General features: G+C 40.0%; 1 protein-coding gene across 1 annotated transcript in view; it reads right to left on the reverse strand.

The window, feature by feature from the left end:
* Nucleotides 1-1,763: 1,763 nt before the first annotated feature.
* Nucleotides 1,764-15,068, reverse strand: part of filip1l (filamin A interacting protein 1-like) — a 101,649-nt gene continuing 88,344 nt past the window's right edge. Inside the window, exon 5 of the mRNA XM_026157607.2 lies at nucleotides 1,764-5,016. Within this exon, the coding sequence (XP_026013392.2) occupies nucleotides 2,160-5,016 (2,857 nt within the window). The 3' untranslated portion in view covers nucleotides 1,764-2,159. The remainder of the gene's footprint in view (nucleotides 5,017-15,068) is intronic.

The raw sequence follows: 15,068 nt of genomic DNA on the forward strand, positions 1-15,068 counted from the left end.
TTCTCTTACAGTCCCAGATTAAGTCTGAGAAAAGTTTACCTCCTGGTATGGGCAGCCATACCAACTTCTAAGCACAGGACTACCTCAGATAACCTAGACATACTGTGGTCTTTTTTTTTATTTATTTTTTTGTTTGTTTTTCTTTACTACTTAAGAGAATATTAAAATAGTTTTAATATGTATAAGTTATGATTATATTACTATATCTTTTGCACTATGTCGGACAACTTAGACTGTTATTATGTAAAGTTTTTGTATTGTTGTAATCTTTAAAAAAAAAAAAACATTGCTCGTCATAGTTTACCCTAAATTTGCAGTAGATAATTTTCCAGATTTCTTTTTTTAGATTTTTTTCAGAATTGTACTTTACATCTTCTTTCAACTGCTCCCTGTAAGGACTGCCACAAGGGTCTTCCGTCTCCTTCTCATTCTGCCCTTTTCCATCATCTTCTCTTTACTCTGACCCTCATGTGAGATTGAAATGTTCCCAACCTTTTTCAAGCCAGCATCACATCATCATCTATTGAGATCTATTCATTTAAATCGAGTTTAAACGTATCTTGTTTTCACATTTAATTATATAAAAATGTATGTTGTTAAAATAAGTTTTCAGCCAGTTGAACTATCATTGTTTAGGCCAGTTTCATCTGAGTGTCAGCTATGTTTACCGTTAGCCACTGCTTTCATCTGACCATTTAGGAGTTATAGTTAGCTTATTAGTAACAATAAGCCATTACTTTAGGCTACAGCTCCAATTAGATGCAGAGTATTGATCTTTATATGTGAAGTATTTGTTCACATTTATGTCCCTTTTATATTCATCTATAATTAAAACTATATATAAAGTTTTGTGTTGTGTTTTTTCAGAGAAAAAGAAAAGTCATGACTCCCTACATTTTTTTCTCAGTGGACCTAATCCTCATCTGTATATGATGTATTTATTGCTTTTGGGTTTCTGTTTGTACTGTTTATCCTTTACGGTCATATGAGTTTTAATGCTTCTATTCATACCTATTCAGGTGCATTCAGTCTTCCCACGTAATCCATTGTCTCTGCACATACACCTGCAGGCTTTCTTGTGCTGTTGACCCTGGTTTGAAATCACTGATGTAATCCAGCAGGTACCCTTTGCAGTGCTGCATACACGATTGATGCTAAAAGTTTTCATGGTCCAGTGAATATGTAAGATTGTTTCAGTTATGTTTGAAAAACCACTGCTGAAGAACAACTGCGGCTGTTGCATTTTTAAAAGTACAAGACTCACCTTCCACAGCAGCTTTACGGTGTGCTGCACTAAGGTTTAAAGGTTTTAAGCAGAGTTTCCATTATGTCATTTAAGAGAACTCCCAAGTTCACACAACTGTGGTTTTCTTTCTCAGTTACTGGGTTTCTGTGTCCCGAAGAAGAAACTATGACATCAGCTTATGATTTTAACTCAACCATGTGAGAATCCCTGAGGGGTTTTTGACTTTGCGTTTGTGTCATCTGGTCAAACATAAGCACTGTGTTTTTTATTCTGAAAAATCTTCCACTTGAGTCTAACGGAAAGTGATCTGCAGACATTTTGACTTTGACTCACTGGATTCAAGTCTTTAAGTGTTAAAACGTTACAGTGCATGCAGCACAAATCAAATCAAAGAGCTGATTTTAACCTATTGGCATATTCCCACATTATATGTATTTTTAAAAAGAAAAAATTCAAAACATGCTGGATTTAGTGAATAAATGAAATCGGCAAGCATGGATGACAAACTAAAACATACTTCTTTTTGCACACTTTAATTCTCAGGAAAGCAAACAACTTAATAATAATGCAGTATGTGGAGTATGAAGTATAAAAATTGGTATGATACATCAGTGTGAATAGTCTGACTACATGGCAAATGTGCCACTGAGTACAATACAGTAAGTGCACTTAAGTTAAAACCTTGTGTTATGTCAGATTAATTCAAGTTCTAGTGCTTTATTTTTTCATGCAGGCACACAGTTGTTTGAACTTTATCACACAGAACCAAGCAAACCAACAAAAATGAAAAGTAAAACATTCAACTGTTTAAGCTCAAAAATGAAGCAAATCAGACGTTTTTTACGGTATAGAGTTGGGGTATAAGAGGTATCTTATGGGCAGGATGGGATGGAAGGTTTTGGGGGTTATCAGGTCAGTCGTAGGCATTACTTACTGTAATTTGTGATGGCCTTTGGATTGGGGTGGAGGTGGGCTTAATCATGATGCTACTTGTGATTTTGCTGTTGGCTTTGACAGTAGGAGAACTGCAGTTTGCAAGCACCTGAGTCCTTTGTTCCGGAAGTCCAGGCGTGTGGCATGGACTCTGCGTTTGGGACGAAGTGCTGATGCCCTGAATGAATGGGCTCCCTAAGTGAATGTGGATTTTGTTGTCCTCTGTGGTGATGACGTTGGGCCCCAAGCTGGGGGACCTCTGGACCTGCCAGCTGTTCTGCCTTTCGGGGGTCACGCGGAAGACGGCGTGTCCTCCAACAACCTCGACTGGCTCCGTGGATAAGGAGCGGTCGGGGGTGCCTGTCATCACTGATACTATTTGTATTGGTGACATGGCTCTGTCTGGGGTTACAGAGCCACAGGAGTCTGGGGTCATCGCTCTGGAGTATGTAGCCATAGTAAAAGGTGACAGGGCCCTATCTGGTGAACATGGCTCATCAGACACAGAGGAGCTCTTAGATTTTGCTGTTGGGGAAATGGATTTTGCATTAGGGGATATAGATGCATTCTGGATGATGGTAATTCTTTGTTTGGGTGGACCCCCGCTTGTGGGTATGACAGCAGTGCTGGTGAATGACTGGGTGTTTTCTGTGGTTGGACTGGTGATCTCTAGCGTTGCAGTGTTGTGTCCGTGGTCAGGTGTCACTTTAATATGCAGAGGTTGCCCAGGACTGTGGGTCAGCACGACGTCTCCAGGCTGAACATGGCTGCCATTCTGCCGCGGGTGCATTTTTCCATTGACCTGATGAGGAGCGTCTTTGTTCTTAAGGAGTGGGCCTCGTGCTCTTTTCAGGTTGTTGTTAAGATTATTTACATTATTGATAATCGAGGGGCTACATTTGGTGAGCTGCAGCTCATTGCTGTAATTAGCATTTTCTTCTGGTTCGTTCTCGTCGTACAGCTTGCCGTTCACCACTGCACGTTCCAGCGGTGGCATACCCTTGCAGTTGGGAGACATGAAATCAAGTGGGTCTGTCTGAACCTCCTTAGTGGAAACATGCAGGTCTGAAAAGCGCCTGCCGTTCATTCCTGGGCGAAGGCTTTTGCTGAACCGTCGGTATCTTTCCAGCTCTCGAGTGAGCGTCTCCATTTCTCTGGCCAGTTCTTTGTTTCTGACTTCCTGCTGGGTCAGTTTTCTCTGCAGTGTCGAGTGGTCAGTTTTCATGCGGCAAATGGACTCTTCTGTTCCCATGTATTCATGAATCTTCTCTTTCAGAGCTGCCACCTCTCTGGTCAAATGGCTGGACTTGGCCTCCTCTTCCTTAAGGCGTTTGTAAAGGACGTGCTCTTGGTTGCACTCTTTCTTTTCAACCAGCTGGTACTTTGAAAGCTCTTTTCTAGATACTTCCAGCTCTTCCATCAAGGCTTTAGCTTTTTCTTGCTCGTTGTTAAATCTTTTCTCCAGCGATTCAAACGCCTCTGTTTTTAATGATTCGCCTTCCACCACTTTCATGTCTTTTAACTTGCGTCGGAGGCGTTCGACTTCCTGGGTCAAATCTTTTACTTTGTTGTCTTCTTGCTGGAAGCGGTTAGCAATTGGCGTTTTGATATTCTCCTCTTTAGCCTTGTTTCTCAGGTATTCTCTCTCTATTGTCTCAAGTGATTGCAATCTTTTCTTCATCAAGCTTATTTTAGACTCCAAATCGTTACTCTTCTCCTCCTCAGCTCTTAACCTGGCCTTCAAGTCATCCTTTTCCTTTGTAACACTGCAGATTTTCTCCTCAAGCTCAGCCTTTGATCTCAGTGCTTTCTTGCTTTCGTCAATAAGCTTCTCTGTAACTGATGTAACTCTGTCCTGTTCAGCCTGCAGTTTGCCTGTGCTGTTCTGGACTTTGTTCTCCATTTGCTTCAGCTTCTCTGCCATTGCCTTTCTCTCATCCACCAGCATCACTGTGAGAGTCTTTAGCTTGGTGAGATCTTCCTTCAGAGTCAGCTCTGTCTTTCCCAGCTGGCTTTCAGCAGCCTCCAGTTCTTTGACTCTGACTTTGAGGACTTCCAACTCACTGGTCAGAACCTTTGACACCGACCTCTCTTTCTCCAAGTTGCTTTTCAGTGAGCTGCATTCTTGTTTGCTCTTACTGAATGCATCCTCTAGTTTCTCCAAGTCCATGATTCTCTGATTCAGTTTGTCCACTTCAGCTTTCAGGCACCGGTTTTGGCTGGCCTCTTTCTCCAGTTTTTTGTTGAGGTCCCTGCATTGGTCCTCCATTCTGATCAGCTCTTCATCCTTTCCCTCCATTTCAAGTACCCGTTTTCGTAACTCTTCAAGCTCTGACATGAGGCCAGAGTTTCCACACTCACCGCGGCTAATTTTGTCTCTCAGCTCTTGCAGTTCCTCTTCAGCCCTGCGCAGGGTTTTATTGGTCTCCTCCAGCTCATCAAGCTGCCTGCTCAGAGCTGAAAGCTTCTGACGCAGCTGCCTGTTTTGGGCATCCTCGCTGGTTAATTTGGCAGTCATGGCTTCCTGTTCCTGATGGTATCGACTGGCTTGGTCACGCAGCTCAGCCTCCAAGCGACAGACCTTTTGCTCCTCTTCCTGCAGACGAGCATTAGCTGAGCTCAGCTCTTCCTGGGCTTGTGAAGAACTGGCACTCAGTTCTTGAACTTTAGCTGTCTGTTGATTCAGCTGCTCGGTAAGACGCTGCTGTTCATCCACAACCATCAATGCAAACGATTTGAGTTTTGTCAGCTCCTCCTTGAGGCTTGCCACCTTTTTGTTGTTTTCTTCGTCTTTGCGTTCTTGGTAGGCCTTTTCCTGATCAATTAACAGCTTTAACCTGTAATAAAAGGAAAGAAAAAAAGGAACATGATTTTTAGGAATTTGATTAGTTAGCTTTTTTCCTGACAAAAGTACGTTATTTAATTAAAAAGCACAAAATATAGAAAATGTAAAAATAGGCGTTAATTAATTTTTCAAACCGTATATAGGTTGATATTTCCTTTTAATATTTACCTTTGTATTTTGTTATCTTTTGATAATTTCTCAATTATTATTTATTTATTTTTTGGCAGCTTAAGTCTTCCATAGAGGGTAAAAATAGAGCATCCTAAACCTAAATATCTAAAATGCTAATCCTGTTTATCCACTAATATTATATAAGAAAACCCCTAAAGGAACTCTACACCCTCACTGTTGTTATCCATACAGTCCAGCTCTCCAAGCTCTGACACATCATAAACACTGTTATTTTCCCAGCATTTCAAAGGAGGAATAAAGTTCTTATGTCATGGAAAGTTTAACACATAATAAAAAAAGCATCACTTTATGTTCTGAAATACCTTTGGTTCATTTTTGTTCCCTCAGTGCCAGCTAATTCTCATATGCTTTGGAAACCTGAGTTCCTGCTCTAAATAGTGGGTCTTAAGTTTAACAATCAGTGAATTTCCGAAGGTTTCCACAGTGGGTGAGGTGGTAGCATAAGACCTACGTCCCCTGTCAGAAAAGAGACACACAGCCAAATGCTGACCTCTGAAAGTGATCATCTGACTGGACAACATGACATATTGCAAGCACAATAAAATATGTCTGTGACCCACTTAAAATCTAAATCTGAGGCCTGATTGTTAGCTCATAGAAGGAAATAACTGCATCATTGCACAAGAGCAAATCAGGAAATCAGGATTCAAGCAAAAATGAGAAACACTTTAGAATGTAAACTTTTTTAATGTCTGTCACAGCTGACAAACTGACAAAAATAAAATAAAATCAGAAGCAGTCTGTTTAAGAAAAATAACAAGACCCGACAGGGTAGCATATGTAATATTTATATTTCCACAACTAATGAAATCCCATATTTTTATACTATAGAATATGTTTGCCATGTGATGCAGCTGTAGTCCCTTAAGTACAGTGTGCAGCCCGGGTCAAGGCGTCTGGCACATGCATGCATCACCAAAGTGCCTACAGCCCCTGGAGAAAATATGTTATGACTGCTGTGTGTGCGTCTGCCAGGCGTTTCCACACAGATGGCCCACTGGCATGGAACAATCCTTTAATTAAGGGGTTCCTCTACTACCAACCCTCCTCCCCCTCACTAAACCCACCACCACCTACCCACCCTGCTTTTTTTTTTCTTATACTTTTAAAGGAATTCCCCCTGCTTCCAAAAGCAATTACAGCTCCGCAGAGTTTATTCAGAAGACCCCCCCCCCCCCCCCCCACACACACACACACACACACATACACACACACACACAAATTCCACATGTACACTTGGGTTGTGGGCCATGATGTAAGTGTGGTACAGTAGGGTGGGTCACTTCTACAGCAGTATGTCATTTCTTTCTTCAGTAGCTGCTAAAGGGCAGTTGGATTTAGGGGGACACATGTAACTAGATCCATGTGCTGCTATTACACAGAAAAACACCCAATAAAGTACATATAAATTTGCATGATTAAGAATAAGACCTAATTATTAGTATGGTTGTAATGCATTATGGGAGGAAATCTTTTTATGGACAAGTAAAAATAAACTTATTTATAGTAAATTATGTTGAAATTTTCTAATAAAGATGTACCATTCTAATATTGGGTATAGTCAGAGTAGAGCATTGAACTAGAGGTGGTTAGATCAATCCAAATATAGATAGCAACGCTGGTATCGGTATCGTATCGATACTGAAGCGCCAGGGTTGATACTTTATATAAATATAACTCTAACATGCACTGTGAAAATTGTCTGAACCTTTCTGTTTCTCATGTTTTATTTGCTTATAGCACATTTAAACAACAGAAGGTGACCCAAAGCGCTTCAGAGACAGGCACATTTACATTTCAAGGTGCCAAAAACACCCAGTTTCAAATGCATGAAAAGCTTAAAAGTGTGTTTTCTTGTGCAAACTAATTATTGTAGAAAGTAAAAGTCACAGTGATTTATTGATCATTAACATATGTTAATCATTTGGAAACTGATGACGATTCATCTCATAAATCATGACACCCTGCTCTATCGGTATCGGTATTGGTATCAGCGATACTCACCCTGTATTTGGTATCCGAGCGATACCAAAATTTATAGTATCACACAACACAAGATTGCATCATCCTTTATAGTTTAGCTTTTCATGGTAAACTCAAAGTATATTTACTCAGCTATTATACTTTAGTACCATTTTTTTGGAAAGGTTCCCCGGTATATTACTTTAAACTTCAGTCAATTACATTTAAACAACTACAAAAGCTCTATTCACTTTTACTACTTATATTCCAGTTTAACTTAAAACAGAGACAATCTACACATTTTGATCTATTCTGGTGAAATTACATGAAAAAGTTGAAGTTATATAGAGGTATATATTAATACACACTTACACGTATGTCAGTTTTAAAAAAATGATTTATGTCTTGAATAAACTACTTTGATTTTTGCATATAGAGGATTGATATGGCTGCTATGCTGGGGTTATTAGGTGACATGGTGTTCAACAGTGTATTAAACAAATCTCCAATCATGCTTTTTCATTTCAAGGAATCTGATAGCCCCAAGGACTTGCACTTTTCTGTCTGGGTTTTATCAACATAGCTTGCTCTTGTTTTTAATCCTGTCTCCTACACATGTTGATTGCAAATCATGCCCAGGACTACAAAGTGCTTGCCAGTGGTGTCATCAAAATACTTATCGCCTCATCAGGAGCCATGCATGTGCTGAAAGGTTGCTTTTTCTTTGATTAGATTATGCGTGTGAAAAGCTGCAAAGCAAAACTCCTCTACAGCAGGCAGACATGTCCTTTTCAAACCAGTTTGTAATCACTATTTATTTAATCTCTTATCTCTGTCCCCACTGTTTTCCTAGTGATGTCATCGGCGAAAATAGAAAGATCAACATACTTTGTTCCCTAGTATTACTGGAAACTCTGTCACTCTGGCTTAAAAAAAAAAAAACATGTTAAAAAAAAGTCCTGAAATGGATATTAATCCAAATTACTGCATGCAAGAGAACTTTGCATCACTAAAGACAAATTCTACCTCCTTTGTAGGACTATATTACTCTGTGCCTGATGTACTCTGTGGTACAGAAAAAAATCTTTAAATCAGATAATTTGTTCCCGGACTTCTTCTCATCAGGGACACACAGAGAGATGAATGTAATTGGCCAACAGAGCAACATCTGAGACCATTTTGGGTTGTTAGATATAATTTAGAGCACACTGCATGTTGCATGGATGCGGCAAAAACAGACATAGTGACACTTGGTGAAAAAAAATACGATGGACTTATCTATCGTGATGTCACCCATTGTTCCACACCTTGAGCTGTCAACGTTACCATATTAGCCAAAGCTGTTTTTCAAGCCAGACGTTAGCTTTTATTGATAAAAGGGTGGATGGCTAAGTTAGCAGCTAATACTAGCTAGCTTGGTTAGCAAGCTGCATTCACAAAGTGCAACACAACAGACCCATATCAGCTAATTAGTGTAATTAGTGTAGTTAGAAATAATAGAGTAGTAGAATTTCCCTCAGCACATCTGAAGGACAAACTTTTTGGATGGCCTATACCATAATAATCTAATATTAGTCAGATAATTTATTAAAATGCAACATACATACAGTGAAGGGGTCCAGTTTAATGACTCAAAGTAGTGGATGAGGCTTAGCAGACTCCGATCAGCTTCAACTACCTGTGTCAGGGAAGCTCAATTGTCCAGCTGGATAAGTTATTAAAAAAATTATCCCACTTAGAGTTGTTATGAGAGGGGGAAACTATCCATAGAGGCCAAAACCTTTTTTCTTTTTCCTCTTTTTTTGGTCAAAGTTGAAAACATGTTTTCAATGCTTTGGTCTTCCATTTTAAAATGGGAGCCTTCCACGATTGACTCCTTTCTGGAGCCAACCTCAGGTGGCACCTAAAGGAAGTACAATCAAACTTTTAAATGATGGTTAGTAGCTCAACCTACCTGCTGTCACCATCTAATTTACTATGTGTGTTGCATTTTCAGGGCCACATTTTGAACCCCATCACGTTACATTTTCAGCATTGCAAGAGTGTAGCTCCTTTACGCAGAGATCTATGATTCTTGAAAAAAGAACAGTTTAACAGCTATCATTATTACCACTCATGGAGCAGCATGTGCAAACTTTGCATCAGGTACTAATCTCATTCAGAGCGGTTTCCCCAGGAAGACAGATGCATAGTCACCACTGTCAGTCGTTAAATGTCATGGAAAAACAAGTCGTGCTGAGTGATTTAGTGTGTTAGGGTCCTTGAGTGGATATCTTAATGTTATATTATATTTTCCTTTTCTCTCAAATGTACGATAACATGAATGCACTCAAAGAAAAGGAAACATCCAGTCGGGAACTCTCAGCCAAGTCGATATGGGAGACACACTAGCACACATTACAGCTTTGCCGAGGGCTTCCCTCTGTTTTTATGCTGGAAACTGTGGCTCACCCGCTGTGTGTAAAGTGCCGCTGCGCCTCCTCTGCGGGTTGCTGTGCCATTTCCTCACCGCAAGCGATTAGGTCATGTATGTATAGACTAATATATCCTGTGCACATACATGAACATCTCCTCCTTCTTTAACAGATGCTGGTGTGACAACAGTTCAAAGGGAGGACACTGATTGATGAGGTCCACGGACTGTATTTAAAATCCGCACAGGCCAAGTGATATGCCCCCAGAGTGCAATCAAAACGCGTGATATATGTTGTTCGGGTATTTATTAACTTCCTGCTAGTGGTATTATGATTAATAACATGCTGTGAACCAAACAGAGACCTGGATGTGACTCTCCTGAAACATTCGGGTCTTAAGCACCAAAACTGTTTTACTTACTTTAAACACAGCTGCTGTTTTATACAATGCAGTTAATGGCATTACTCTTAATTGGTGTGACTTGAATTAATATAATATACTTATTACTATCATCACAGAACTATGCCATCTGCTATTGCACACGCACTCAGTCGCACACAGTCATTTTTCTTGTCGTTACACATGGGACCCAAATATTTGTGTGTAATTCAATTAGGCGTACATTGTGTACTAATTTCTGCTTATTATTTGACTTACATAGCACGCAACGAGGAACATTTAGGACCTTACCTTAGATTTCCCTAATTTTACAGTCTACATATTTTAGTTGTCATATTAAGTGCTCCTTTCCGATCATTTCTATTAAATTCATTCAACTTTTATAAGAATTTCTCAGCAAATATGCAAAAAGATACTTGGGAATTAAAACCCCCACAATGGTGTCTAATTAAGTAGAATCTAATGTCTTAATTTTCCTATGCAGCTGTTTTAAAGAAGACACATTTCAGATGTAACTTACAGTAACTATACAAAATATAATTTAAAGAACAACCAGAATGACAAGATGCAAGTCTGAAAATCTGTGTGCGTTCAGGCTCATCAAGGGAGCAGCTCTTTTAAAGTTTTGAAAGTTCTTCTCCTCAAAGGCAATGTTTTGTGTGCCTACCTGTGCCAGCGGCTCTCTCTCCCAGCTTTACTGCCACAAGCTCATGATCAACTTGCCGTACAACACCCGGGCTCTCGGCTCTCCCGCTCTCTCTCTGATTCTCAGACTCTTAGTAGCAGTAATGTGGGCATTCCTGCAGTCAGACCAAACAATAAGGGATGTGCTCCCTGCCTATGGACCATTACATCATCAACATGTCCTTATATGGAGCTTTGCATTGCAGAGGCTCACAAGAAGGGGGTGTGCTTGCTCGCATGTGTAACTGCACTTGAGCAAGCCTGCTGGAGTAACTGTTTAACTAAAGGTTGTGGCACAAAAAAAATAAGAAGGGAAAAGGTATGCCTTGTCGTATGTAATGTGTGAAATATCTGCACGGTCTGTCAGTGCTCTAGAGGCCGAACAGTAAGCGAGGACAGATGAAGAGTTCGAGTTACAGTATGTCCTTATGGGCCTTGTCAGCTTAACTAATTTTTTCAGCCAAGGGAGAAGAGGGGAAAAAATTATCAGCTTGCAAAGTTAATAAGAGATTCTTGGATGCGGATTTGTAACTGAGACCAGTGCTGGAGAACATGACAAGACTTGTAACGCATACTGTATCTTTGTGAAATGTATACACAGCCCACTCCTAAGAGATCCCCTGGCATTTAGTCTCTCAAAAGGTTTGTTAGTGATGCTGATTAAGCTCAGGGAGTGTTTCCCTTATAGCCACCTAGTAGCAGAACCTGTTTAGTGTCATGGAGCGGTGAGCACAGTTAGTATGCTGTATTATGGAAATTCGAGTTAAAACCTATTTAGTTTCAAGCATATTAGAGTGATGAAAAAACATAAAATGTAGTTTCTTCTCCCTAGGCAGTGTTTTTGTCCACATAATGGCAGATTTAGTTACCAAGTACTGACCTGTTCTTTCACCAAACATGGCCCATTATGTCAGCCAGGTCCTCTTTTTTTTTAACTTTTAAGCACTATTTACTTTTTTCCATAAATGTCAGATGTAAAAGTAGTAGAGAGCTAATTTTTACTACCTCATTTAGTACAGTTAGGAAATGGCTGGAGTAACGATGATTTCTCCGCACATGCTCAGTCTGATTCTGTGAATTCTGTTGAAAAGGAAAAGGATCGTTTGAACCTAATTTTGAAGGGGGGGGGGGGGGGGGGGGGTGACTGCAGGTTTAAAACTAATTAATTATGGATGTTATGAAACCAGATTTTTTTTTTTTGTACCAATATGAGTAGATTTGCTTGATTTACCTAATACGATGCCAAAACAAGTCTTGTTTTTTGTTTGGTACATTGTGTCAGTATAAGCATTTATATAATGTTATTCATTGCAAACATCTGAGCTGACGGAACAAAGTTGATTTCGCAACAGCAGTTCCAGCTATCTTAAATAAACCTGTGTATTTCAGCATAAGAATGATAATATTTTGGATATTGTTGTATGCTGAATTGAACACATCTGGATGCCATTTTTTAGGTGCTTCGCTAAGCTGGAAATATCTCTTTCCTTTGTCTGAAAACCACAAAAGAATCATTTGCATATTGCCTTTTTTGTAAATCAATTATCACCCCTTATTCATCCACCCACAACACAAAGTACTTCCATACCCAACTCTTACTGCTTTTCTTATCAATGAGTAAGGGTGGAGCTATTGAAGTATCTCATGTGACATCATGTGGGCAACTGATGCATAGTTGGACATGATACAATCACCGGTTGCTAGGGGAAAATGTGTATTCACCAACTGATTACAGAAGTTCTGGGGCATTGCTGGCTGTCATTGGGTAAAGAAGCAGTACCAAAAACCTCCTGTAATTGGTTTTGTTGTTAGAGGATTGCTAAGATTTCCTGTAGTTATTTCTCTATGAATAATAACTATAAGCTCAGCGGTAATAAACTTGAAAAAGTGTGACACAAACTGGATTCGCCTTGCATCCGACTTAGGACAGTTTCACTACAGCTTGGAGAGTGGCTGGGGAAGTCAGTCAGTTCCACTCAAACTACAACCGCAGCAATATCCCAGCACCCAAAACAATCACTGGGAGGATTTTTACCAACTGGTTGGGGAATACACGTGCCAGGCGGTCACTGACTGGTCTGTAGGCCTGCATGACTGGGGTCTTATTCACTCGATCCTATATTGTCACCATGATTCTCACACTTCAAAAATGGTACACAAGCTAACATCGTGTGGTTTGTGGTCACATGTCTGCAAAACCTCAATTGCAGCAGCTGCACTGGTCACCATCTTCCACATATAGTTGTCCTGTGCTTGTTGGCACCCTCCTCCTTCAGCGCATAAGGATAGACTAGAGCGCTCGATTTATATGCTGCCTATGTTACCTAGGGTAGGGTAGCCAACATAGTGTAGGGTATCATGAACATTTGTTCTGGCCACATTCCTAGTTTCATTTGAATCTTCAGGTTATTCATCTAAAATAGCTATGCTAATACGGTTGCTGCTAGCTAGCATACAAGATTTTATCATGACTGCATATAGCCTAGTATAAGTAAGTTAGTAGTGTATTGATGTACTTTTCTTTTCTAAAATTAACATATTTCGCTCAGTTTATATGTAAAAATAAAAAAGCAGCTCATTAATAAAAACAGTGTGTGTTGTGTGTGCAAACTGTATTAAATACAGACAAAAAGTGGGACTATTTAATGGTTAAAAAACAAAGTTTCCCTCACTGTAGGTTTGTCTGCAGTGGATATAGTGGTTTGATGGCACAACAAAATAAGAATGATTACTTTACAAGTAAGAAGCTTACATTTTACAAATTTAGAGCGAGCTAGTAGAAGTTTTGTTCTGTGCACCAAGAGTATATTGAGATTGAGATGCAGATATACTTGAGTCATAGCCAATTAATAATTAATAATCCAATCATTTGCTGTTTAGTCTCCTGCAGAAATAGAAAGAAGGCTTATGTAAGATGATTAGATATGTAATTAGATATCTGTCTGTTTTTAGGCCTGCTTTTGATGATGGGGGAGAGGGGGGGGGGGGGGTTAGTATTACAATTTCCCCCACTTAGTGGGCTGGTGTATTTCAAGTGATCTGAGTATGGGGAGAAATGTCTCTCATACACATCAGAACAACTTTCTCTGGTAAAATAAACTTGTGTGACTATGGTCATGTGTTTTTATTAAATATGAATCTGGAGGCTGAAACATAGAATCTAAAGCAGCCATCATGGCCCAGGAGCAAACAACATCTGCTTCCCAGCATATTTTTCACAACTTATTTGCTTATTTATCTTTTCAAAATCCAAAGTATAAAGATTACACATTGGAGCTCTGCCTTTGGACTGAGCCAGGTTATGAGAAAGTCTGAAGCAACGGTTGGGTGGTTAAACATCTTACCTGTGTGGTGAAAAGTGGCTTTAAGCTAATGGCTCCACAAACAAAACAATGGCTTTCCACACTGTGATGTAATCACAGCTTAAGTCAGCGCACATCAGTCTTTATCTGTGGCGCATTGTTTGGCTCAAAACGCCAAAGTCTTAATTTTTTTCTTCATCGGGGGTGTTCTCACCTTACTCTGAAAATTCTCAGCCTTTAACTGAAGACAGAAGCCACAGTGTGTCACCTATTGTCACATGAGGGGCGCAAATTTAATCTTTAAGTGAGGTTTCCCAGTTTTTCGTGGGAATAAATGTGCCCAGTATATTCCAGACAATAGGAGTGGTGACACTTCAGGAGCATTTCAGCGAGTGACATAACTAGCTCCTGACAAACATGGTGCGAGAACGGCAAGGTTTCATGCTCGGTGTAAGGTGACAATGCATGGCAGACAGCAAATGAGTTACATAACAGTTTGTAAAAACACAAAGCATGTTCTACGAGTACGTGCTTCAGGCAGTCGCAGTTATACAGTGGGGCAAAAAAGTATTTAGTCAGCCACCGATTGTGCAAGTTCCCCCACTTAAAATGATGACAGAGGTCAGTAATTTGCACCAGAGGTACACTTCAACTGTGAGAGACAGAATGTGAAAAAAAACCCCATGAATTCACATGGTAGGATTTGTAAAGAATTTATTCGTAAATCAGGGTGGAAAATAAGTATTTGGTCAATAACAAAAATACAACTCAATACTTTGTAACATAACCTTTGTTGGCAATAACAGAGGTCAAACGTTTACTATAGGTCTTTACCAGGTTTGCACACAGTAGCTGGTATTTTGGCCCATTCCTCCATGCAGATCTTCTCGAGAGCAGTGATGTTTTGGGGCTGTCGCCGAGCAACACGGACTCTCAACTCCCGCCACAGATTTTCTATGGGGTTGAGGTCTGGAGACTGGCTAGGCCACTCCAGGACTTTCAAATGCTTCTTACGGAGCCACTCCTTTGTTGCCCGGGCGGTGTGTTTTGGATCATTGTCATGTTGGAAGGCCCAGCCTCGTTTCATCTT

This window comes from Astatotilapia calliptera, chromosome 23 (assembly GCF_964374335.1).
Source record: "Astatotilapia calliptera chromosome 23, fAstCal68.1, whole genome shotgun sequence".
Classification (NCBI taxonomy): Eukaryota; Metazoa; Chordata; class Actinopteri; order Cichliformes; family Cichlidae; genus Astatotilapia; species Astatotilapia calliptera.